The sequence below is a fragment of the Amblyomma maculatum genome, chromosome 3 (genome assembly GCF_055883805.1).
Source record: "Amblyomma maculatum isolate TAMU_Amacu chromosome 3, ASM5588380v1, whole genome shotgun sequence".
NCBI classification, from domain to species: Eukaryota; Metazoa; Arthropoda; class Arachnida; order Ixodida; family Ixodidae; genus Amblyomma; species Amblyomma maculatum.
In genome coordinates, this window is record NC_139346.1 from 189,227,329 (window position 1) to 189,252,830 (window position 25,502).

General features: G+C 47.5%; 1 protein-coding gene across 1 annotated transcript; it reads left to right on the forward strand.

Annotated features, from left to right (window-relative positions):
• The first annotated feature begins 350 nt into the window (after positions 1-350).
• LOC146197231 (Na(+)/dicarboxylate cotransporter 3-like) lies at positions 351-24,961 on the forward strand. The gene is made up of 14 exons (XM_084597146.1): positions 351-371; positions 4,660-4,815; positions 7,216-7,365; positions 7,704-7,819; positions 8,711-8,847; positions 10,111-10,159; positions 14,434-14,565; positions 15,455-15,571; positions 16,975-17,061; positions 18,083-18,190; positions 19,750-19,927; positions 21,483-21,644; positions 23,511-23,648; positions 24,731-24,961. The coding sequence occupies exons 1-14, from the start codon at positions 351-353 to the stop codon at positions 24,959-24,961; spliced, it is 1,782 nt and encodes a 593-aa protein (XP_084453272.1).
• Positions 24,962-25,502: the final 541 nt, after the last annotated feature.

Consider the following 25,502-nt stretch of genomic DNA (forward strand, 5'->3'; position numbering starts at 1 on the left):
GCGCCGGAGTCGACTCGACTCGACCCTCCGACTTCTCGACCCGATCCGGCAACGTTTACACGAATCCTGTAATCGGTTTTCGACCTGATTAACTGAGCTCAACCCGCCCTTTTCGGGTGCATGCGAACGCCGCGCTTTAGAAGACCGTGGCGACGACGGCCTGAGACTCCTGCTCCAGGAGTACAGTTTCTGCACGGCAAATACTCGGCGGACACGTATGACACATTCGGTGGAAGAGAAAGGAGTTGAAGCGTGAGCTCTTTCACGTGGACCGCGCGAATTTTCACAAGGAAGAAGTAGGACGGTTGCTGCTAAGTTGGCTGTCTTTTCTCATACCGCCCTCCGAAATAATGGACTTGGAGCAGTACCAGGTGAGACGAGTTAAGCGACCTTCTCCCTCGATGCCCAAATGGACAGCTTACGCGTGCATATTAGCAAGGGCGATAACTGCGGGGTCAGGATAGCGTGCATGGTTCACGGGGCGAAATGCGAAGGCTTTTCGTCCATACGAAAATACGAAGCGTTTCTGCGTACTTCCCTGCGGTTTTCTGTAGCGCTTCGTTTTGGCAATTTATAGAGCTCTCGGAATTGACAGTGAAGCGCATAAAATGCTCCCACACTCCTCACTTCCTTCCGGGACGAGGTAGAGGCCCGAAAGAAAGCCGTCACTCGACCTCTCCACCTTTCCGTTCATTTAACTATACGAGTTTCGCCGGCCCCTTGTGTGGACACTGAGGACTAGTTGAGGTTGGCCTATATGAATGACAGCGCATTATGATGGCAGAGCGAACTACTGCTGCTACAACTACTACCATCACCACCACCACTACTAATACTACTACTATACTGCTTTGACTATACCATCACCTAGTGCTGCGGATGCTACTATATTTGCAATGGCTCCCGCCATGGAGCTTGGCAAAGGAGTTCGGTCAGCGATCGTTGTTGACGTCGTTGGCAGGCCGTTCTCATTTTCCCAAAGGGCTTCGGGATTTTATTTTTCTGCAGTTAACGGAATGCCCACATCGGATAGATCGACTGTCCAATAGCTTAAAGGTTTCTCCTTGCCTTTATCGCTCTTGCCTAACAGGCGCCACCGTCTGTACAGTCGGCTTTTATTTATGTATTTTTGTATTTATATATTAACGCGGTAGCGTTAAGGAGCTCGTGTCGCAGAAAAGCCGGTGTCGTCGGCGGCGTTAGCCGTGAGTGATAAATCCCAGCATGCACTTCATAAATAAAAAGCAACTTCCAAGATGGGCTGGGTGGGAATCGAACCAGGGTCTCCGGAGTGTGAGACGGAGACGCTACCACTCAGCCACGAATTCGATGCTTGAAAGCGGTACAAAAGCGCTTCTAGTGAATGCGGTGTTGCCTTAGAAACGTGCCGTAGAACGTTATACTGCGGTGTATATCGGTAATTATGAGCATGTTACAGAAGTCGCAGTTACACGAGTAGCGAAGTACGTTTCCGCTACATTTCTTCTGCGCTCTGCGCACATGCAGAGCCATCTTGCGGCAAACACAGAAGAACCCCTCCTCGCAATGTGCGGCGCTGTCCCGACACGTGGCGCGCCACTCGCCCCTGACGTTTCGCCGTGCACCCTCACGGGTTGTAGAATCAAGCGTCTTTCCTTTCTTTAGATCACTATCTTCGCTCACCCGCTTCTCCCCTTCGGGCCGCGCGGGTACCGGTGCGAGGATGCCCCAATACCCTTGCGTTTAATAAGTTTTCTCGCTCTCTCCCCTTCCAACATCCAGCGTGCGTCACTCGAACAGTGGTGTTTAGGCGACGCGGCTCCTCTTTCCGCTCACAGCGCGATTGCTAGGTGCAGCGTCTGATGCCGGACGCCTCTGACGTGATCGCTGCGCCGTAGCGCTTCTGCTGGGAAAGCGTCCCCTGCGACGTGTGACTGACCGACATACTCAGTTCGTGTGAAAGCTAAAGGAACACGGGAGCAAGAAACGTTGTAGTGTGCACAACACAGTGCGATAATGCAGATTGTGAGAAGCCCTTGTTTGAACAAATAATTAGAAAGAAGTTGTACAGTGCACTTAGAAGTGTTGAGTATGAAAACTATGTCTTTGTGTGACTCAAGAGCATACCGAGCGAATGAGTGGGCGGTGCGAACGAGGTGCAATAACGCTATCGCGTTCCACTCTTGAAGGCGAAGCTTAAGCGTCCTTTAAATTTTTATTTACATAATACTTATAGCCTTGTAAAATACCGTAAGGGTCGATTTTCCGCTCAACACTCATTGACTGCGTATGCAACTTTCTGCAATCACAGCCAGCAGATGCCGCCGCTAGCTTAGATGTCTTGATCTGCTTCTATGCGGCCCTTGTCGAACAGCGCAGCGGTTTAAATGGCCTGCACAGATTGGGGTGAGGGGGGGGGGGGGGTGTTGGATTGCACAAACCAAAATTGATTGATTGATTAAAACTTTAATTTCCACCGATTTAGGAGGCCCCCTACTCCCCGCTCCTGGCACGCAGGCCTGAGGAACGGGGGCTGGAACCTCCGCGACTAAGGACTGGCGAATATACATTGGTTATTCGCGGCCTCAGCCGCCAGGCGGACGGCTTTCTGCTGGTCAGCGGGGACGTCGCTTCGCAGCAGGGTTACCCAGGCTTCTCTACTTTTAATGTTGTCCCTAGCGCCCGGAGACTTGGGGCATTCCCAAATTATATGGTCGAGGGTCCCCCTCGCTTCGCAGGCTTTACATTTATCGTTTTTTCTCTCCTCTATCTGGGTTTGAAACAACCAGACAGGGTTCGGGAAATTTCCGGCTTGTAATCGCCGCCAGGCTATGGCCTCTTTATTATTTAAGCTAGGATCCGGTGGCGGCATCAGACGTCTTCCTAATCTATAATTTTCGATTATTTCTTTATAGGTTTGCAAACGTTCGTCCATCGCCTGGCAGTCGGGCGGCTCCGCGTTTGCCCGGAAGTAGAGATCTCGGGCTAAATCATGGGCCGCCTCGTTGCCGGGGACGGACGTGTGTGCTGGGACACAAATTAGGGTGATTTTGCGATCAATTTTAGTTGCAGCTTTTAGAATTCGGGCGGCTTCTTGTGAGACCCTGCCTTTTCCGATATTCCAGAGAGCAGTTTTACTGTCGCTAAAGATCAATCTAGCCTTCGTTCCGACGCAAGCGAGCGCTATTGCGACCTCTTCAGCCGTGTCTATGTTTCTACTTCGGATGGTGGCGGAGACGACTGGTGCGCCGCTACCATCGACTACCGCGGCGACTGCCGCCCCTGATAGGCCGCTTGCAGCGTCTACGTAGGCAACTTCTTTTACTCTGAATTCTTTTGCACTTTTAACCAGTGCTTCTGCTCTCTTCTCCCGTCTCTCCTTGTGGTATTCTGGGTGCATGTTGCGGGGGAGAGGACGGACAATGATGTTCTCGCGACATTGTGGAGGTAGGAAAACCTTGTCGGCTGTGCCCCTATCTATTTTTCGACCCACCCATTCTAAGATGGTTCGACCCGTGCTCGACCTACTTAATCTTTCATGTTGGGCGATTCTTACCGCTTCAGCAAGTTCCGTCCAGCTATTATGCACTCCCATTTCTATCAGGCGTTCCGTAGAAGAGGAGATGGGTAGACCCAGCGCCCTCTTGACGCAACGCCTGATGAGTGCGTCTATCTTTTCTTTTTCATTGGTCCTGATGTTGAGGAACGGTGTGGCATAGCATATTCGACTTATTATGTACGCCTGCATCAGTCTCAAGAGGCTTCTCTCTTTGAGGCCTCTGCCTTTGAATGCAATCCTCCTAAATATTCCTGTTACCTGCGTCGCGTAGGTAGTGAGTTTTTTTATCGTTCCGTCATTATACCCGTCCTCTTGAATAAAAAGTCCGAGGATTCTGATTTGCTGGACTCTTGGTACGGTTTTGCCGTCGACCTTTATTTCTACGTTAAAGTCGCCCTTGCACCTCATTGATTTTGGATTATATATGAAAAGTTCGGATTTTTGCGGAGAGCACGAAAGACCCCTTTCGGCCGCGTAGGACACAATGGTGTCCGCCGCCGCCTGTAGGCGTTCCTCTATGCTGCCATCGCTGCCGTTGTTCATCCAGAGATTAACGTCGTCCGCGTAAATGCTGAACTTCAGGTCTTTTATGACTTTAAGGGCAGCAGGAAGGCCTCTCATCACCACGTTAAAAAGGAAGGGGGAGAGCACCGAGCCTTGCGGAGTTCCTTTACTTCCCGAATTCAGGAACAATCTAAACAAACAAACGCGGCTCTTGCTGCTATGGCAGAAATGCACAAACCAAAATGTAAGGTTCCGAACGTAATAGCATGAGCAGCTATGATTAGCCGTATAGTACACAAGCATTAAATCGTCACATATCCTGAGCAACACAATGCATCCGGGTCCTCGAGTAAGAAGACAAGAGTTCCTTCCCGCGGAAGCTGTTTGTGGCACTTTCTTCAGAGTTAACAGAGTCAACGTCGGCGCCGTGTGATACGTTCTAGCCACGAACGTCCACGTTTACTAGCTAGCCAATGTCAGTATTGCCAGATAGGAATACGTGACCTCGGAGCGTGTGTGACAGAAGTAATCTGGAACGCTTGAAAGAAATGAAAATAAAGAAAGAAGAAATGACATACTTATGTATATATGATTTCAATCGTTCTGCGCATGCGCAGCAAATGCTGAGCCCCGTGGAGTTTCAGGAGCAACTGCAGCCCGCGCTGCAGCGTATTCTCGAGCAAGAGGAGCGGAAGGAGCGCTCGTGGCGCACTACCTTCATCGTGGGCGTGCCCGTCGTGCTGCTGACGCTGCCACTGTCTATGCGCACCAAGGTAATAAGATGCGGAGCGAGGCTGCTGCCTACGTTGCTTCTCTAGCGCATGCGCAGAAAATGTGCACGGGCTGTCGGAATTGATGCGGAACGAACGGAATCTCGAGAGATCCGTCGGCTCAGGACGCTCTGGGCTGCATGTTCCTTCGCTGCTAGCCCTGTACCAGAGGGAACGTTGCGGCGTATATCTCTGACACTAAATCTCAGCAGCTAAGTTATGGTGGCTAGCTGAGTCATCAGTATTCGACGCATTGAGGCCCCCACACTGTGAGAGCAGCACGCAAAGTGGCCCACTTGGACCTCACCTCCATCCGTTCGACCTAAGCGTGTTATATGAGATATGGACTGAAGGGCGAGGAGGTATAAAATGTATCGGTAAAACAGCGTAGTGTCTTATTTAGGCGATATAGTTCACCGAATTAGGCTCATAGAATGGCACACGAAAAGAGCTGTATAAGGCTATCTACGTCGCTGATGACAGAGAAGAAGAAAAATAACGAGCCGCAAATGAATGACGCTTCAACTAACGGCCCCAAGGTTCGGAGGAAATTGCTTTTGTGGCCAGCCTGTGAGAAATGACTGAGCTGCGAGTGCAGGTTATTTATAGCGGTCATTCGTACTGGAAGATGGATTTGTTGCTGTATATTTTCCGATACTCTAGTTAGACTGTAGCTTTTTACAGGCGCAAGTTTCATTGCGGGGCCATCAGTGCTTCATACAGCGCCCTCCGACACGCGCAATAAAGCCGGCGACTTATTCAATGAAGACTACGAAGAACATATGTAAATAAAATTTAGAAATCGAAATTGAAAGCTCTATGAGAACTGAAGGCAGATCAATAAAGACGGAAAATGTAGTCAACAGAACTAATATCAGACGTTAGTCGCAGAAGTCGAGGTATGTACCTGTAGTCCTCTGAACGCAGTGGCAGGGGAAGCGCACACCTAGACGAAGACGAAGGAAGTACAGTGGACACACAGGTGCTAGGTGTTCGCTAAGCTTTTCGGATTATGTATCACCAGCAAGCCCAAACCTCCACGTTAGGGGCATGCGATTTTTGGGGACGTTGATGGTGGACCTCTCTCTCTAACGAGAGAGTGATAGTACCACCATATATAAAAAAAATAAAAAATAAAATTTGTTCGGCGTTGGCGTTGATTTTTTGAAGCCTCTCAGCTTCGAAAAATTACACGAATATGCCTCTAGCAGGGGGTAGTTGCCAGATGACGAACACTCGGACGGCTGGGCACTCAGTCGTGGGAGGTGCAATGGCGCGCCGGCGCTCATTTCTCTCTCGCTCATGGAAGTCGGCGCACGTGTGATTGGTTGGCGGTAGTCATGGGCAGTATCGAAGATACATGTATCTTTGATATTATCTCTAGATACATTTTGCGTATCGGTATTAGGTATCTTGTGCTGAAAATTAAAGTATCGTAGTATCGGTATCGAGAATACATTTTTAAAGTATCGTGTATTTAAAAGATACTCGATTCTAAAAAAAAAAACTTCAAACATTGAAACCGCTGTTAGAGTTTGGGTTGACGGCGCTCGCTCAGACGGTAGTACTGGCCCTGAGACAGCTCTGCTTGTAGTTCTGCGTGAGTTCCCTACAAATGTCCCGGCCCCTCAGCGTCAACCTAATTTCCATATTCCCTTTCTTTAAATCTGAAGGAGGCAATTGAAAGTAGGCGCTCACGAGGTGCTGTACTTTTAAACAGCGAGTGCGTACCACGAAGTTGCTAATGCGTAACAGACACACAGAGAGATATGAACAAAGCGGAAACGCAAGGCGAACACGCAGTAGGGATCACGCACACGTCTGTACCCCTAACCGCTCTTCCCATCCTTTTTTCAGGGTATCGAGTATCGGTATCGAAGATACTTATTTGAAGTATCTTGCCCAGCCCTGGTTGGCGGGTTGTGTGACGTCACGAGGTGACATGGGAATCGAACACAAGGGACCCTTGCATTTCCCTAATTTGAAGTCGCGCCGACCCTCCCGCCCCCAAATAGTGAGCCTGTCTCTGCGAGGATGGGATGACAGTGTCCACTTGACTGACCACAAGGCCATGATGATCGCATGAGCTCAAAACTTTCACCTCGAATGAACAGTAAAGACTGCACGTGCCCACGTGGTCAAAGGCGGCTAAAAGGAAATTGCCACCTCGAAATAAACGATTGAGGAACGAGAGAATTAATGCCTCTGTCATGTCTTTACATAGGCAATAACATATATCATGTAGCACCCTATAGAAAAGTATATGGTCTGGCCTAAATGACGCATGAAACTCATCGATCTTATGATTATTTTTTTGCTTTTTTGAGACTGAGAGGGGAACTGCATATGGAGCTGAAGAAATGATAGAGGCGCGCCGCACTATCTTTATACATGTTCATGCAGGCCGGCTGGTGCGTCTACTGCATGCTGTGGATGTCCATGTACTGGGTCACCGAGATCATTCCTTTGCCCGCGACTGCGTTGCTGCCGCTCGCCCTGTTCCCTCTGATGGGCATCCTCGGAACCAATGAGGTCACCTCCATGTACTTCAACGTAAGCATCCGCCGCACGTCCATCGCTTTACGCGGTGACGCTAAGCCGTTGAGCAACTGGGAGGTTTAATTACAATGTTTGCCACACTACGCTATACATACTGCTCTTACCAACATTGCTCCTATAGAACAGAACTAGCTGGTAAAACGATTGTTGTCCATCGGGCGAGCTCCGCAGAGGTTTCACTTGTGACATTGACGGTTGAGTCGCCGTTGTTTCAATGCGCTCCATTCACGTGTCGTCAGAATGTGCCCTGGATAACTCCCTGCACATTCTCGCGTTGTTATCTCGTCAGTGCATGTAAGTGCGCGAGTTCAGTGAGGACGTTTCTTGTGCAGACCATCGGCTTCATCATCCTGAGTTCACTGACGTTGGCCGCTGCCGTGGAGTGCACTAACCTGCACAAGCGCGTGGCCCTCAAGTCCCTGCTTGTGTTCGGCATGAGCAAGCGCAGGTGAAGCTCATGCAGGCGTTGGGCCGGCCTGCTTTCTATTGCTCTCTTGTCTACCCCTCGTTTGGGTAAAAAAGCGATCGAGGAATGTATAGCGGGCAGTGTTGTTCACGAAATCTAGAAATGTCAAATTGCAGAAAACTACACATTCATGCGGGGGCACACATACCACGTCAGTCAAACGGAGGTGCGGAGGTATAGCGTAACTAGGTAAGACGATGACTCTTCTGGATGGTTGGAAAAGGTATACATGGAACGTGCGACGTGGCCATGGTTTGTTTCATAGTTGGGTACGTTGTGCGATATATGCTGCAGCGAGGCGGTGTATTGAACGCAATCCGCGAACTGCATCTGCTCTATTGACTTCGCGAACAGGGTACAGTAATCGAATAGAATAATTAATCATTAGTAACCGCCAGAGCGTAGCCATACGGCTACAGCTTCACTTTCTCGCTGCATGGTTTCACTTCAGTGGATGGTAATGATTAAACACACCCTGCTTTCAAATCAGCGCCACCTTAGGGAGTATAGGTTCTGCAAAATCGGTTATTTGTCTAGCTTTGCGTGGCGATAGTTGGCTCTCAGGTTTGAGCGGTGCAGGAATTCCTGGAGCTGTTCACACGCGGAGTCATTTACAAAAGTTCTCAGGTCACGTGATTGTGCTGGTTTCTGAGCTAAGCAGGGCTATTCTTTCATTTCCTGCGGCGAGGTCGACCTTTTATAAGGATTGAAAAAAAAAAAAATTGTGCGTACATTCATATCTCTCAAGTGCCTGCGCCGCCATACGACACAGTATCAAGCCAGTGGCATGAGAAGTTTTGAAGCACACTGTTTGCGAGTTTGCCAAGGTATTTGCATCGGGGGACCCCCGTGCACTATATAACGGCATTGCAGGATCGTGTTCGTCATTATGATGGTGAGCATGTTCCTGTCCCTGTGGATCCCCAACACGGCCTCCGCCTCCGTCATGGGCCGCATCACGCTGGCCATCGCGGATCAGATGCAGAAGACTGCTCACAAGTTCGGCAGAGGTGCGAAGTCAGTTCTACTTGTGTTTCAGAACAGTGCGCAATATTCTTTTGTTCCGAAAGCACACACACGCAGAAGCAGGGGCCTGGAGAGACATAGTTATTAAACATTCACTACGCACCTTACTTCCTTGGTAAACTTCCTGAAGACGGTTAAATGAAGGAACATTGACGGTAACTATCCAATTCAGAGAGAAATTTTCATAGATATGCAAGCAATATAGACGTAAGAAATCTTGCCGCCAGTTAAATCAAACGCATGACGCCCGCACCGCGTGGGATAGATTCTCGCCTCTTTGAAGTGTATGTTGGTGCAGCGCGCAGCCCGTGTGGCCCACAAAATATCAATGCCGACTTACGAATTTCCCGTATCTTGTTTGTAATGAGTAAGCACTGTATGGCTATGTCGGCAGTTTCGTGTCACCAGAATTTGACATTACGATTACGTTCGAACTAAACGAGTTAAAAAAAGAATGGTTGCATGAGATAGAGGGTGAAAAAATGTCGCTGCGAAAAATTTTGCTGCATGCGGGTTAGTTAGGTAATTAATTAGAGCCAATTAAGTCAAGTCAGACTTCGAAGTAACCGAAGAGGGTAAAGGCGACGTCCAAATTGGGTCGCGTGGTACTCGACTTCTAGTGACGTAGGCTTAACTTCCGGTGGCGGGAAATTTGAAATGTTTCAACGTGAGCGAGCGGGAAAGGGCGTGATTAGCGTGCACAGTGCGAATGGTTAGAAATGGTGTAGAGAGAGGTAATAAACCAACTGCAGTCTGAAAATTTTCAAGAGCGCTATGCAGAATCTGCGTAAGCCTGAGCGTTGATGTATTGTCCGCGAGATGTGTTAGCGGGATTCCGCGAGTGACAGGTACTGCGCATTTCCTTTTCTGTAAACAAATTATAGAATACCGGTGAACTTTGATGCGTTCAACGGAACACTGGTTGTGTTCGGCAGGGGGCGCGCAATGTACTGCGTGCAGCAGCAACGCTCAGGCTTTCGCATTTCTCCACTGCAGATCTTCCAGCGTTCTCGGAATTTTTTTTCTTTTCTTTTCAGCTTATAAAAGCTAGCGTTTTCGACGCGAATAATTTCTTGATTAGAAAGCGGTATCTAGTGTTGCTGTCTCTTTAGATGTTGGCGCCTGTTTCTCTTCATCTGGCTCTGTTCACAGTTCATAGCCGAGACTTGCAAACTTTTATGTGGCCTCATAGATGATCGCCCGGCTGATGGCTGTGTAAAATTCAGTGCCGTATGCGCTCTCTGCAGGATTTCAACTGCGAAAGGAAATCGCCAGCGCTGTGGACAAGGAACAGGTGTAAGTCCCGTCTGTTCATTGGTTCTCACAGGTCGTACGTCCTTTGAAGGAATGCCGCATGACAGAAGTTTTTGTCTACTTCATTTTTTTCAGCTTTTTGCCGACCTACTATGCTAAATCAGTGATTCCATCGAACTGCGCATGTTTCAGCGCTCCAGGAAATTACGCGAGCACTAATGAACGCGCCAACACCTTGCCAGATGCCCAAACGATGGCAATCGCTGTGTAAAATTGCAACGCTCTGACGCATCAGATCTATACGTCAACATTTCAGAAAATAAATACTGTTACAGAAGCATACGCACCAATAGCGTGCAGACGACATGCATGCCATGAAGATGTTTTGTTCCATATCCTCTTCTCACTTCTCTTATTCCCTCGCTGTAAAACTAAAGGTAAAGTACTCGCGACAGAAGCTGGTACACGTGGCTCTGTGTATGCAGGGAACTCATTTCGCAAGGGTAGGTCAGTGGTTACAGTGTTACAGACCAAAAATGCGAGATCAAATTGTGCTGAGGCGACCGCAAATCGACGGAGGCAAAATTCAAAATACGCCCATATTATGCGCGTTCTCAGCGAACGTTAAATTATTGCAGATTGTTTAAATTAACATGGACAGAGCCTCTCGTAGCGCATGTGTACCTTTTCACTTATGAACCATACCAGAGCACACCATACCGTACCATATAGTGTACCATACCATATATACCATGCCTTACCATACCGTAATACCTTAGCATACCATACCATGTCATGTTATACCGTACCTTATGACATAATACCATACCAAACCATATTACTGTACCACACCATACCGTACCATATATCAGTGGCTCTCAGCAAAGGATGTGTTGGGGACCCATTGTGGACCAGTGGAACTGGTGCGGGACCATTGAGACCGGGGAGGTGGAATCTTGTGCGCACTATTGCTGCCCTTCCAATAGCATGTCGCGGAACTGGGATTCAGTTGAGGGTAAAATGGCCTCTAGAAAACGCACTGTTGATAATCCAGCGCGGCTCGGCTTGCAGAAGAAGGGGAAGACAGGCGATGCGTCGGCGCCAGTATATGCATGCCGCTAGAAGGAATTCGACTCCCAACACCGAGCCGCTCACTCTTCGGACACCCGAGGCGTTTTGATTTGCAGCCCCGTCCAGCAGTGCAGCCAGAGCTGGAGTTTCATCGATGCCAGCATCAACAAATGACGTAGGAGCTCTCTCCCTATCTCGCGCGCACGCTTTCCGTTTCGGCACTCCTCTCGCGGTTATTTCGCTTTGAGAAACTATAATGTCGGCTTTGAACCTTCCTGCGTTTAACCCTGCGAAACTACCTAGCCAGGTCAGAGCTATCTCGCGACCTTTTGTGTGCGCATGGGTTTCACTGACTTCCCAAAAATCGCTTCGCAGACTTCCCCTCCCGGTGGCTCCACGCACCCCAATTTGAGAAACACTGCCATACACCCATACCATACCATACCATACCATACCATACCATACCATACCATACCATACCATACCATACCATACCATACCATACCATACAATACCATACCATACCATATTATGCCATATCATATCATACCATACCACATACCATACCATATTGTGCCATTGTCACGAAATCGGCGCCCATTTTCATCAAGTCGGCACGGCGCGAGGCCCGCGCGGCGTCGCGTGGAAAGCATGTAGAGAAAAGCCCCCTTCCCCGCGCAGGAGAGCGCGTAGCTTTGTACGCGTTGCCGTCACCCTCTTTCCCATTGCCCGGGGTGGACGGTGGTTCATCGGACTGGAATCAGCCAGATTTTTCCAGCATGTTCTATGGGACCTGGCCAATGGCGACGCGCGGCTCGACGGGAGGAAGAGAGAGCGCTATAACCAGCGAAGCTATGTGTGTGTGCGCGTTAGCTTTGACGCGTGCTAACAAACAGACGCGGCGCGCCCTATTTAAAGAGACCGCGCCGTTTGATGAGTCAGTCAGCAAGTCAGTCAGTCAGTTCGTCAGTGTTTTGCGACGTGCTCGCCTGTGATTCGGCTGGACTCCCGGGGATCACCCGCTGCTGGCAAGCCCACGGACTTTCAAGGGAGCGGCGCTCGTCTCGTATGGCGGCCACATCGTGACTCTTGAGGCGTCGGACTGCAACAGTGCCCGGTGAACAATTTGGTGTTTGTTTATGTAACTCTCTCGTGTTTGATCTGTGGTAAAACCTCTGTGTTATAGAATCATTCTGTAGTTGCATGCTTAGCGTTTGTATTCTGTGAACCTCTCGTCTGTTGTATTTCAAGGGATCTTGTGTATTCCTTTGTATCGTCTGTTGCTGTGCATAAATTGTGTTTTGTTCGTTACTTCTGACTCTGATCCTTACTCTGGTTTGAACCGGCGACAGCTGGGCACCAAACGACCACCCCCTTCTGTCACCACAAGGTAGTTGAATTCCGGCTGAGCTCGCCACGCAGGTCGAGGGCATCTCCTTTGCGACCGGAACAGCTACCCCCACTCACTCTAAGGGTGTCTGGGAGTGTGCGCACCGTTAAGGGCGCATCGTTAACAATACCCCCCTAATTATTAACGGGTGACAGCCATACCATACCATACCATACCATACCATACCATACCATACCACGCTACGCCACGCCGCCCCGCCCCGCATCACACTATACTTCTTTGTTGGACGGCGCTGCGCTTTTGTGTGGCGAGCACCTCGTAAGTACGTGCACCGCATATAGGGGCGCCACTGATAGCCGTGCCTAGTGGTCGTCTTCGAAGTCCTTCCGGGATAAAAGTGGCCGCTGCTCACACGTCGCTGAAATAATTGCCTACGTACCCGGTAACTCTTAGTGTAGAAGCGATAAAATTGATTATACTTCAGCCATCTGGAAGAAACTAATGTATACACACGCTAGGTGCCTCCTACAAACGAGTGCTAAATGGCAAGCTGGAATGTTGAGCCCAGCTTCATTGACAATGTGCTTCCCCGGCTGTTCCTTATTTCAACAGAGGAATTCCATGTTCATTTGTTCTAGTTTCTTTTTATTCACCCTGTTTTTGCTTTGTAAGCACATCATGCGCGCGTGCTGACGCGCCTATGCCTAATGAGACATTCAACGCCGACGGCCAATAAATTGTTACAGCATCGCCTTTTATGTATCGCTTCATCGGCCGAATCCAGAAGATTAACGCGACGCTATTGTGACGTAAGGGTCCTGCGTGCTACAACAAATCCGGTAGCGTCGTCGTCGGCCTTAGGCGAAAAATCCCTGGAAGAATAAAACTTAGGAACAGGTCGAAATTTTTGGACTGACTTTAAATATCTCTAAGGAGTTCATGTAAACAAAGGAAGACAGTTCAGCTGAACTGAAAATAGATAATTTTGAATGGGTGTGAAAATTGAATCCAGGGCTGAATTCAGGACTTTCAGGTTTCCAGACACGCTGCTCATAAGTCGCCGTGGGGCTCTCTCGTTCAAGCTGAATAAGGGCACAATTGTGAATGCGCAATGCGAACGGGATCCGACAAAGCAGTTGAGTTCTGCTCTTAAAGGCGAAGCCTAATTAAACGCCCCTATGTTTAAATTATTCGTCATGGGATTAGCAGAGTCGATGGATTATATCGGGACGGTGGTATACTCTAGATACCCCCGATGATGAGGCCTCCACTGCGGCATATCCCTCTCTAGAGCTCTATCTCCTTTCAATCCCACTTTCCTCCCTTCCCTTACAGCGCGGTACAGGTGTGCACGGATATGTTTGACAGATACTGCGCCTTACCTTTCCTTTATAAACCATTTGATATTGCATTTATTTACCGAAGGTATACAACCAAGACATACCCGCCCGAACTTCAGAGTGCTGTGCAAAGTACAGACAAGAACAGTCAACTAAAGGCCGCCCAGCAGGCCCGGTGTGCACTCGAAAAAAGCACAAGCCTCACGGCCCACCACAAACGGGCTAAAATGACGTAATGCAGACTAGAGCGCTCAACAGCAACAATCCATCCGCCTGGCGGCTGAGGCCGTGAAGCAACAATGTGTCTTCACCAGACCTTAGTTTGCGAGGCTCCTGAGTAGGGCTCCCTTAGGCCTGCGTGCCGGGGGGTCCAGAAAGGAGTCTCATTTCGGCGGAAATAAAACGTTTTGATGATGATGATGATAACCCTGGGTCGACACTTGGCTAGCGTCACGACGCTTGCGTTTGCCGGCATTTCATTGAAGTTATACATACATAGTTAAGTGTTTTTTCTTTTCCCTAAGTACCTCGTGGTTTAAAATCTTCGCGCACAGGCGTTCGAGTGAAATTGCCGAGTACGTCCGAAAGATGATGCTGCTTTCGGTGATGTACGCGTGCAACGTTGGAGGCACTGGCTCGCTCATCGGCGCCGCGCCCAACCAGATCCTCAAGAACGTCTTTGACAAGTAAGTGGACGCCGAACGAAGCCTCTGTATTGGATAAGTGATAGCAAATGAGCGACTTGAGGGGGAAAAGAAATGAGTGGGGACACATATAACTCAGCTTTTCTTAAGAATATATGACGCGATAGCGCTTATAGCTCCCGTTTGCGTGCGATCTTGAGGATGCTCGTTCACATACGTACATGCACTTTGCTACTCACTTAATCACTAATCTCCTTATGTGCGGCCCTGTCATCTCGCTCGTATTCATTAACCTACAGTCTTAAGTAACCCATTGATGTGAAAGGCCATCCGACATGTTACATAAAGCCCCGGTTTGATCAAGCCGCATGCGGACATGCTGAGTTGCCTATATATTAGTAGAGTGCTGAAAGGTTCGGTTCCCATCTCGTTTGAGAAACCCGAGTTGGCAGCTCCTGCCATATCACGTGCTCTCGTGACGTCACACAATCCGCCAACCAATCAGTACGCAGCTATGCCACCAGCCACCTGCCAAAGCCATATGCTCGCAATTGGTTGTTCAGGACGCTAAAAACACCGGGTTTTCTGCAAAGCGAAGCCCGCTACCGCGTTGATACCTTCTTGCGTAGGACTCAAACACGATAGCACGGCCATACTGGAGAATTCGCCCGTACCGCTAATTAGGACGGCAAAGATATGTAGCACCGGTCGGGTTTCGTATTCATTTCGGTTTCGTAATATAGATGCTGGAGCGTCCTCTTTCTCGCATGATTGAAAAGAGCAAATAACAAACATACACTATGCTTACGACCTTTCAGTCACCAGCGGGACATAGCAAGGAGACTCAATGACTTTCCGCAATGCGAATTTATTGCCACCCTTGGAGAAGGCAGAATGTTTGCCTTATATTCAGTGCTTATGCGGATCGTAGGCGCTTCCCTGAATCGAACGAGCTGACGTACGCCTGGTGGATGCTGGTCAACGTTCCCATCATGGTCGTGCTTGTGGTCGTGTCGTACGCCTACATCCAGTGGAACATCGAGCGAAAGTAAGTGTCGCACGCGGATTAGCCAACAGCGTCACCGAGGAAAGTTTAAGCGAGGGGCTATGCATACAACGTCTGTATACCCTATACCTTAATGCAGGCCAACATAATTTGTTATATTTTAACATTACTTCTGAATAGCTGCGAGTCGGATGGCTTTGATCTATAATAGTTGTTCTTGCCGGAGTCTCTGCCTAATGTATAGTGAATAGTTTTGACTATTGCATGCTCTTCCGCGGTCTTGATTGTCATGTCCTTTTTTATATTCTAGATCAAAACACGTTCAAAACGGCCTTAGATACATTTGACCTATAACGTTCCAGTTACCTGTGTACACTTTGATGATGTGCTGCCCTGTTCTTGCTACCCCCCTCCCCACGAGAAAAAGGGCTGTGGTGGGCTGGCCAACCTTCCTTAGAGCAGCTTTTTTTCCCCGCAGCATGCCCTGCATCAAATGTGCACGTATGATGGCGAATGAAAGATTAATATTGATTAATATTATTAGCACTGTTATTATTATTGTTATTTTAAGAAAATAAAAATTCTATTATACATCGCTAAGCTTAGTGCAACTTAAGTACGTAAACAAATTTTAACCTTTTTTAAATTCTTTTATCTTCATTTGGATGCTGTTTACCTTTTTCATGTGCAGCTCTCCTTGCGGAGCCTCTTTCGTGTACACGCATTGTTTCTCGCTTAATCACTAACACCACTTTCGCGCCTTTATCACCGGTACCCTATGTATCGGTACTGCCTGTGCCCAAGCTGTCGTGGAAGCTGCGGACGTGCAAAGAAAAGAGGGAAAAGAAACCCAGGGATTGCATCATGACTGTTAAGTAGTGCGGCCGACACCTGCTTAGGAACAAGCCGAAGTTATGGGGAGGGCTGCGGGGAACGGCAGATAAAGGAACAGTTGTTTTAGGCAGTTCTCCTTACCTTTCCTAAAATTTTCATTTGCACTGAGCCCCCCCCCCCCCCCCCCTACACACACACACACACACACACACACACACACACACACACACACACACACACACACACACACACACACACACACACACACACACACACCACCTTACTGTTGTATTCCCATACACGGTCCTTTCACTAGTTTTGATACTCACCTTCGTTTGTACTATAAATCTAGACTTAAAAAACACACGCCCTTGTGACACACGACATATCGTGCATGTCCAGTCTATGGGATTATAGGATTATAGGTATAGGCGGTGTATATCAGAGCGCACCAAATGACTGCGAACTCTATGCAGCCGTCCTCGAGAGGGCTGGGGCCGTCTATAGTTGTCCTATATGCATTGACGCTGGATGTCAACATTTGGTCAGGCTTGTGCGTGGTTTTTAATTTGATCTCTCTAACTTCCGGTTTCTGTCGTTTAAAATGACAGGGGCGGATCGATGATGCTGGAGGCTGCGGCCGAGGCCAGACTGACGGCCGAAGTCACGCGCCGCTACAACGATCTGGGACCGTTGACGTGAGTCGGTTATTACACACATCCTCTCTAAATTTGTCTCCTTTGGCGGCACGCATCTCGTGACATGAACTTTGTCAAGTGGCCTGTTCAGTGCCGTGCGTGATAACGGTTTCTTTTTCTACATTGTATTTTGTACTTATAATTCTGCTTGCACAACTATGTAACACTCGGGACAATTAATATTTTCTTGTTTAGATTAATATTTTTGTTGTTTTTGCTTTTTGTTGTTTATAAGTTTTGTATTTTGATTTGTTATATTTGTAATCCAGTCTTTTTGTTTTTAGACTTTGTTGTTTGCCCTCCCCCTCTATAATGTACCTTGAGGGTAAAATAAATAAATAAATAAATAAATAAATAAATAAATAAATAAATAAATAAATAAATAAATAAATAAATAAATAAATAAATAAATAAATAAATAAATAAATAAATATTCACTACACTCTAGGAGAGTCGCGACGAACACGTGACCAGCTCTTTCCGCCACGGTTCAAGGTTGAGTTATTCGACTGCGATATTCGTTAAAGTGGAGTTCACGGAAAATATAAAGCCCGCAATTTTTTGCCATTTGCACAGGACTTATCGCCTAAATATATTGCACTCTTCTGGGCCAATAGAAATAACTTGTCATCACCAATAGCAGATAAAAACAAACTCAATCGTTCAATATCACCTGATAAGAAAGTAGCCGGAGTCACTTGTGCGCACCCTCCTGCAAACGTCCAGGCACAAGCCTGCCTGGGTAACTCTCTTACTTGCGAGAAGTTTGACAGTAATTGTTTTTTACAATTTATTATGACGGCCATAGTCGCGCGGTTCATTTCAAAGAAGGTCCACCGCATAGTTAGCGTTAAAACACATAAAACAGGAGTTGGAATGGTTATCCATGGGTGCCCAGTCTCGAGATATCGTAACAGCAGTTCTGCCTGATAGGGTTTGCTGCATAGTTTTGACGAATTTTCGCATTCATTCATACGAGAATGCAACATCGATGTCACACTACCGTTTTTACGACATGCAGGTTTGCAGAGTCGATGGTCATGTTCACGTTGGTGCTCGTGGTGCTCCTGCTGCTCACCATGAACCCGCAGATCCTGCCCGGGTGGTCCACTCTGTTCCCCGAGCCAAAGTACGGCTCTCGGGTGCAGTGTCACGCCGTATTGATGCATAATGAGCTTCATTTTTAAATGGAGGAAGCGGATTTCGTTGGTATGGTTCCTGGTCGAAGGAACAGAATGGAAATACACGGGACAAGTAACAGCGCTTGTGTCATCCCGTACTGGCACCTGATCTGTGTATTTTATGCACTGTTTCGTCAGACAGAGCTAAATTTTGAATTACTTTGTACGATCTATGACAACGCCAGGCAACGGTTATAGATGGCGACTGCTCTTGGCAGATCCTTCCTGCGTGTCGTCATTGAAATGATCATTGCGCACATCGAGTGTCTTAACGCAACCGCTGCTACTGAACAGACGACGGACGTAAGCAGCAAACGCAGCACTTTTCAAGCGAACGTTGCTTGCTCACAAAACTATAGGGGCTGTAGAGCGGTTCTGTAGAGAGCGAAAATTCCGCGGATGAGAGCAGCTCGTAACTATAATACCCTTCGGTGGCGGTATTATTGAGAACAGCTTTCATTTAATCTCATCTTTTTTTATTCCTTAAAGGAAAGCTGCACCGGTTTTAGATTTATATGAGTTTCGAGCGGTTGAATGATTATAGCTTTCGCTTAAAGCATGCGAAATATCTTGGCGCTAGCATTTGAAACAATGGCGCAATTAGCGATTAAAACCGCGACGGCTACCAGGCTTCACCGCACTGCACAGCGATGGGTGGGGGACGCATGATGACATCATTGACGATGCCGGTACGTTTCCTGAATAGACACACTGGGTTTGAAGAAATAAAAAGAAGGGCACTAAAAACAAAGCTCTAGAAATGTTGATTACCACCGTCAGAGAAGGCCCAGCAGGACGTGGGCGAAGGCAACGAATATCAGAAATATTACCGTTTGTGACGTCATCACCAAGCTTCTTCGCTGAACTTCAATGCTGTGAGAAGAAGCTCGTGGTTTAATCGTCGATTACGTCATCGGTTTGAATGCTAACGCAAAAAAAAAAAAAAAAAAAACTTTGCATCCATTGCCTGCAGCCTATGTAGATTTGAATCCTTGAATATCGCGAAAATCACGAAAAGTGATGCAGCTGCTCTTTAATGGCCCGAAGGCATTATATAAGGGGGGACTATTTTGTTTTGGAAATAGCGGAAATAATGGATATAAAGCACACAGAGAAAAGTACTCGAAACTAATCCTAATTTTTCATCGTAGCGTACAGAAATTTACGCGTGCGCGAGAACAGCACGCTTGCGGTGGCGCAATTGGCAGCAGCCAGTGGTGCGTCGAGGTGCCACGTCTTTGTGATTCACTACTGAAATGTTTTCGCTTCACTGGTGGTGGTGCATTTGAAATTACTTTTTTTTTTTTTTTGCTTCCTGGCGCAGCTTGCGTCAGAACGTAATTGGAGCAGTGAAATAAAGAAAAGGAGCAACAACAGGCCAAGAAGATGGCTTTAGGATTGTTTCACAGGGACCGATATAGGCGGATAGTTTGCCCGCTGCAACAACGTGTCTTTCGGTTGCTACCTGGATTGAGTTTTCAATTTCGTGCCCGGCGTCTTGCGGCAGCTACATCCGGGCCTCGGTCCCCATGGTGCTGGCATCCGTGGCGCTGTTCATCATGCCGCGCGAGCTGGGCACGGATGACACAATCCCCATCCTGACCTGGACGGAGGTGAACAGCCGCGTCTCCTGGGGCACAGTGCTCGTCATCTGCGGCGGTTTGTCGCTCGCCCAAGCGGCCATGGTGGGCATTTCACACCTTACAATGGCATATAATTGTGTAGGAACGTAATTTACTGCAATATCATGTTGGATAGTTTTCTCCCTAGCTGAGAAGCGTCAGCGGCTGGGACATTCGGCTGCCGACAACTAGATTGCGTGATCGAATGCGGGTGCCACATTTATTCGAGGTGAAATGAATAGATGATGTATACTAACGCAACACACCAATCGACTCGACGAAGACAGGCACACATAGGCGCTAAACATCCAACTGACATGTGTGGGTAAAACTGCTTTTTAATTACTGATTTCGAAATAACAACAAAAGCATTTTATGGTGAATCATTTTGTCAGGAACTGCAACTCGGCATTTGTCAGAGCAATCGAGGGCGCTGGTATAATACAACATGCAACATGAACCAGCCCGCACTCTTACCCTACTGAAATGAATAATGCACCAGAGTGCTTCGCTGCATGTCAGTGGGTGATAAAGAACCACAGGTGGTCTAAATTATTCCAGAGCCTCCCACGCCTTCACCTGCTTCTCTCTGCTTATTCCACTTTCTCTATTACTGTGATCTGCCGGGGTGTTACAGTGGTTAGGGCACTCGACTGCTGTGCCCAGTGATGTGGGATCGAATCCCGGCCGTGGCGGCCGCTTTTAAATGGAGGCGAAAAGCAAGACACCCGTGTGCTGTGCGATGTCAGTGCACGTTAAAGAACCCCAGGTGATCGAAATTTCCGGAGCCCTCCACTACGGTGTTTCTAATAGCCTAAGTCGCTTTGGGGCGTTAAACCCCACAAACCAAGCCACCGTTTTGAGGAAGGAAAATGACCTTGATGGAAAGGGTGAATATATATGTTCTCTGCTCCCACTCATTGCACCTAAACGTTAGCCGCAGTTTGGAGAGCGACATGTATCGAAAGAGGAATGCCACTTTCTGAAATTCCCACTATAGTTAGCCAGCGTGTAATTCAAAGCTTTCAACTTGCTCACGCGGGTTTTTACATTTATTTTGTATAACTCTCTAATGCTGGCTGTTTTGAACTCCAAAATTTCAGAATGTGGATGTCCGTTGCAAGAAGTATAGACGCTTAGTCGGAACTGCCCTTGCTTGTTTTCGCTCGGCATGGCCGTGCACTAAACTACCTGGGCACGTTCTTATGCATTTACCATTCATTTAACCCTACTTCCTGCCCATGACGACGTTAAATAAGAAGGATCGTCGGATTTATAGGGAATAACGCAAACTTCGAACCAATTAACAAGCAACTTTCTTATCTTGGCTCGTCTCCACGACATTTTATACATGCTTCGCAAGATAGGGAGTAAGCAATTCTCTCTCTCTCTCTCTTTTTCTGTCTCTCTCTATTTACCCGAGCCTAGGTTTCATCGGCATTAATGGAGTGCTTTGGTGTCAACGTAAAGTTAGCGGCATGCTTTCACTGTCAGTGCCGCCGCTCGCGTCTGTACTGTCCTCAGTGAGTTGCAAAACGTGGGCGCCTAATCGAAAAGCCGTTTCTCTACCGTTGTTGAGTAAGACAGCTATAATATTGCATGAGTGAATTTCTTCCAGAAAACGGGCCTTACCCAGACGCTGGCGAATGCGCTGGCCGTTCTCGAGTCCGTGCCACGGAAGCTCGTACTGTCGGCACTGTGCCTGCTGGCGTCGTTCATGAGCGAGTTAGCCAGTAACTCAGCCGCCAGCGCACTCTTGATCCCCGTTGTCATCGAGCTGGTGAGCGGTCGCCGCTATATCGGTTAACACAGACAGAATAACATAACCTATATAGTTTATTACTATTTAGAAATTTTGTGGACACCCGGGCCCTTCCGCAGCCAAGCTCGACATTCCACGGTTCCACGTCATGGCGTTGCAGATAAAAAAAAATACTTTGAAAGGTAGAAATAACTAAATGATGTTATCTAGTTGCTAAAATGAAGGCATGATTAAGTACAAAATATATTAGTAGTCATGGCTAGGTGGCGTGAGCCTCCGCCACCCGATTCAAAGAGTTCAACCTTATCTATCCCTTTATTAACAAAGAAAGGAGCGGTCGCGGCGGCGTGTCTTCGGCGATTGCGGAATTTCCCCAGTCCCAGCGGTTTTACAAGATGTAACCGGCGACTCAGTGTATACGCCTGCATTAAAACTACGCAATGATTACGAAAAACAACAAACTGACAAGTAAAACTGTGGCCTCGGATTTGCTACTGAATTGCGGAGGCCATCTCTGAAGTCTCTGTATACGTTTTCTATAAAACGAAAGTCTGCCGCTGGGGCGAGAGTGTTCCCTCTTGCCGGTTATATTATCTTACTCTATAGTACACCGCAGGTCTAAGATGTCGTTTTAGTTGTTTCCCTTTTTCATGAATGGTGGACACTCAGTAAAGGGCTATACTGAGGACATCATCATCATCTTGGTGTTCTGGGCCAGAAATTGCTTGTTATGGCTCTTTCTGGCTAGCTGAACTTATTCGGCGCTAAAAAAGAGCATCTCTTGGGGTGAAAATTGGATTGAAAGGTGGAACGTTTTTGGGGGCAGTGCTTAATCGGTGGATGAACGTTGCCATATACGCTGTTGCCATTATCTGCCAATTATAAATTTGCGCGCTCATATTATCTTCATATATAGGCTCGTTTTAACGACGTACCTTCTGTCCGGACGCATGAAATTTCAGACAGAAAGCTACTGTTTCACTCTAAATGGCATAAGTTTAGGAGTCCGTGAATTCGCGTTGTAGCTGGAATTTTGTGCATGCTGTCCTTGCGACACTGAACGACAGGGTATAGTCTGTGAGAAATAAATATTTGGTCGCAACAAGGCTAGCGAAAGCTTCACAGTTTAATTTTGTACCACGCAAATGCATAATATGCATTTCTGAGAGCACATTATATGCTGTTACCCTGACTCCATTTGCTAGGAGAGAATGCCATCGTCGAAATTTCTTCTATTTTTGATTTTTTAAAAGAAGTAAAGCTAATAAACAAACTCAGAGGTATTTTAACAAGAACTACTTTACCCTGAGTTTGGCGCATGATGGCCTTAGTTGCCTATGTGCCATAAAACCCAACACAGCACAACACAATCCATGCCTTCGCATGGTCAAGCGGGTCAAGTGCAGTGCCCCGTCCCTGTCGGAAAGAAGTACAGAAAATTTTCTATTGTTACAACAAAAATTTTGTGCAAATTTTGACAAGAAGCTTGTTGTGGCAACAGAACTTTTACATTACATTTTTCTATAGTTACGGTAGAGAAGTACTACAGAACTACAGACAACAGAAAGCTACTACGAAAAAACTACAGAACTACAGAAAAGTAATACAAAAAATCTAACGTTTTCGACAGAAATACAGAACACTTTGTCGTATTTTTGGCATGGTTTTGTAATTTTTTTCGACTGGGATACTGCTAGGCGAGAGTGCGGACGTTTGGGGGTCTGAAGACGCATGAAAGACTCTCTCTCTAGGCTGTGAGCCAGGAGACTAACAATCGCGCTAGTGTTGTTGACATAATTGTAGTATCATGTAGTGTAGTGTATAATGTCGACAAGGGAAGTTAATTGGTTGTGCATTGCACAAATGCCTCTTCCTCTGGCGCAGGCGGTGATCACGAATAACCACCCACTGTACTACGCGCTTCCGGTGACGGTGTGCTGCTCATTTGCGTTCATGTTGCCCGCCGCCACGCCCACCAACGCCATCGTCTACCACCTCGCACATATGAAGCCGCGTGACATGGTACTGTGCTCTGACCATACGAGACTCAGCGATCCTTATTGTACTAACTTATTGTTGGGATTTAAGGGCCTGTGTTTAGCATCTATATAAGCAGTGTGGATGAGCTCTCTTAATCGTATGCACTTTCAGAAACGTGTGTGGTGAACTCAGTGTAAACAGCACTTGCAGTTGATATATGTAGTATATGCAATACCTAGCTATCACTAAAGGAACAAACATGGCTGCAGGAGGCACGACGACTGCGTAAAAAAAAAAAATAAAGAAGCAACAAGCGCAGTTCAAACACGAACTTGAAGCGCGAATGACCGATCTAGTTTGCGATCACGAAAATAAGTTTTAATTAGAGGAAGCGTTGAGACATCCGCCTCGTATTTAGGTTGTGCTGAGAAGTTCTGGGTTCATATGTGAGCAAGCGAATTTTGGTTACCAGCAGTGTCCGAAGGTGCAGTTTTGCCGGTAGGCGCCGGGCGATGGCCTTGAGGACGCCGACGCCAAATACGCAAAACGAGGAGAAAGCTAAGCACAGCTAATGTTGTACCCACTGAATGTAGGCCACCGAAGAGATATTCCTACCCTACCCCCAATTTTTTTCTGTAGGTAGGCCCTTAACGTATTACACTAACAACTATTAAAAATGACTACTTCTCCTCTCGGACTTCGAGGACCTGCGAGCCCTCGTGGAAAAAGCGAGGGCGCCGGCCTTAGCCAACGGAATCCCGGACTAAGGATCCGACCAACTTTTCAAATTATAACCCTCCCTTTTTCTTTTCAATAGAACGTTTCCGTAATGATGATGATGATGCCTCTCTACCTCCTGTCTCATATAATATCGATTCGTGGAAAAGCCATAGGCGGGGCGATGCGGGAGGCTCTTGGAGGGAGGGTATGAACTCCTAGGTGAGAGGTACATATTTACAAGTCGACATTCGGCAGTGGACTTTCACCGATAGGTGGCGCGAACTATGCTGCCAATGCCGACTGGTTCTAGTGTAGTGGCTTAAAAGATTGCTACTGAGCTAAATCTATAGATTGTCCTTTGCGCGACGTGGCGTCCTCACCACTAGCTCTGATCCGTCTCGCAGGCTCGTCCGGGCATCCTGATGAACCTGATGGCTGTGGCGGCCGAGATCTTCTCTGTTTTGCTGGTGGCCGAGTACCTGCTTGGCCTTAGCGTCATGCCCTGGTGGGCTAAGGAGGGCAGCGGTGGCGTCATCATAATTTCCGCCAAGAATCAGAGCCGCGCAGTCTCGCGCCGTGCCGCTGTCACCTCGTGGACGACGGTGCCGCCGAGACTGTTCCTTCCACACGTGTAGTATAGCCCGCCACCATGGACGCACTTCGCCTAGCACCTGCTTACATTTATTACCTTACACTTATATATCCATACAAGGGCTTGACGTTAAACAAAAAAATATATAGTATATGCGCTGGAAACGGGAAGTAGGAAAGCACAGTTCGAAAGCAACGTGAAATGCCACAGACACTGACAAACATACATTCAAGTCACACAGCTTTGATAATGTCACGAAATATTTACTCCGAATTATCGTCCAGGCACTTAAATTATGGTTCACTTCAGTGACGTCACTGATGGCGAGGAACAATGTCACCTAGCACTGTTTCTTCCCTCTGCTTTATTACGTATTCGAGCATACACTATGAATTGTTCTTTGAGGCAGTATCTTGGATTCGCTGGATGAGATTGAATGCATGGATATTCGAGGGATAGAATTACAGTTCCATGAAACTTGCCGTACTGTGTACGCCGCTCACTTATTTTATTAGTTATAGGAACACTATAGGTGTATTTTTTCTCCTTGCCTGGAAAATATGACGCTGCTTTATGTTGCATTT

Coding starts and splice junctions, on each gene's coding strand:
- LOC146197231 (XM_084597146.1), top strand. CDS start 351: ATGGACTTGGAGCAGTACCAG. Junction 14,566..15,454: donor CTCAAGAACGTCTTTGACAA/GTAAGTGGACGC, acceptor TGCGGATCGTAG/GCGCTTCCCTGAATCGAACG. Junction 19,928..21,482: donor CGCTCGCCCAAGCGGCCATG/GTGGGCATTTCA, acceptor AATTTCTTCCAG/AAAACGGGCCTTACCCAGAC.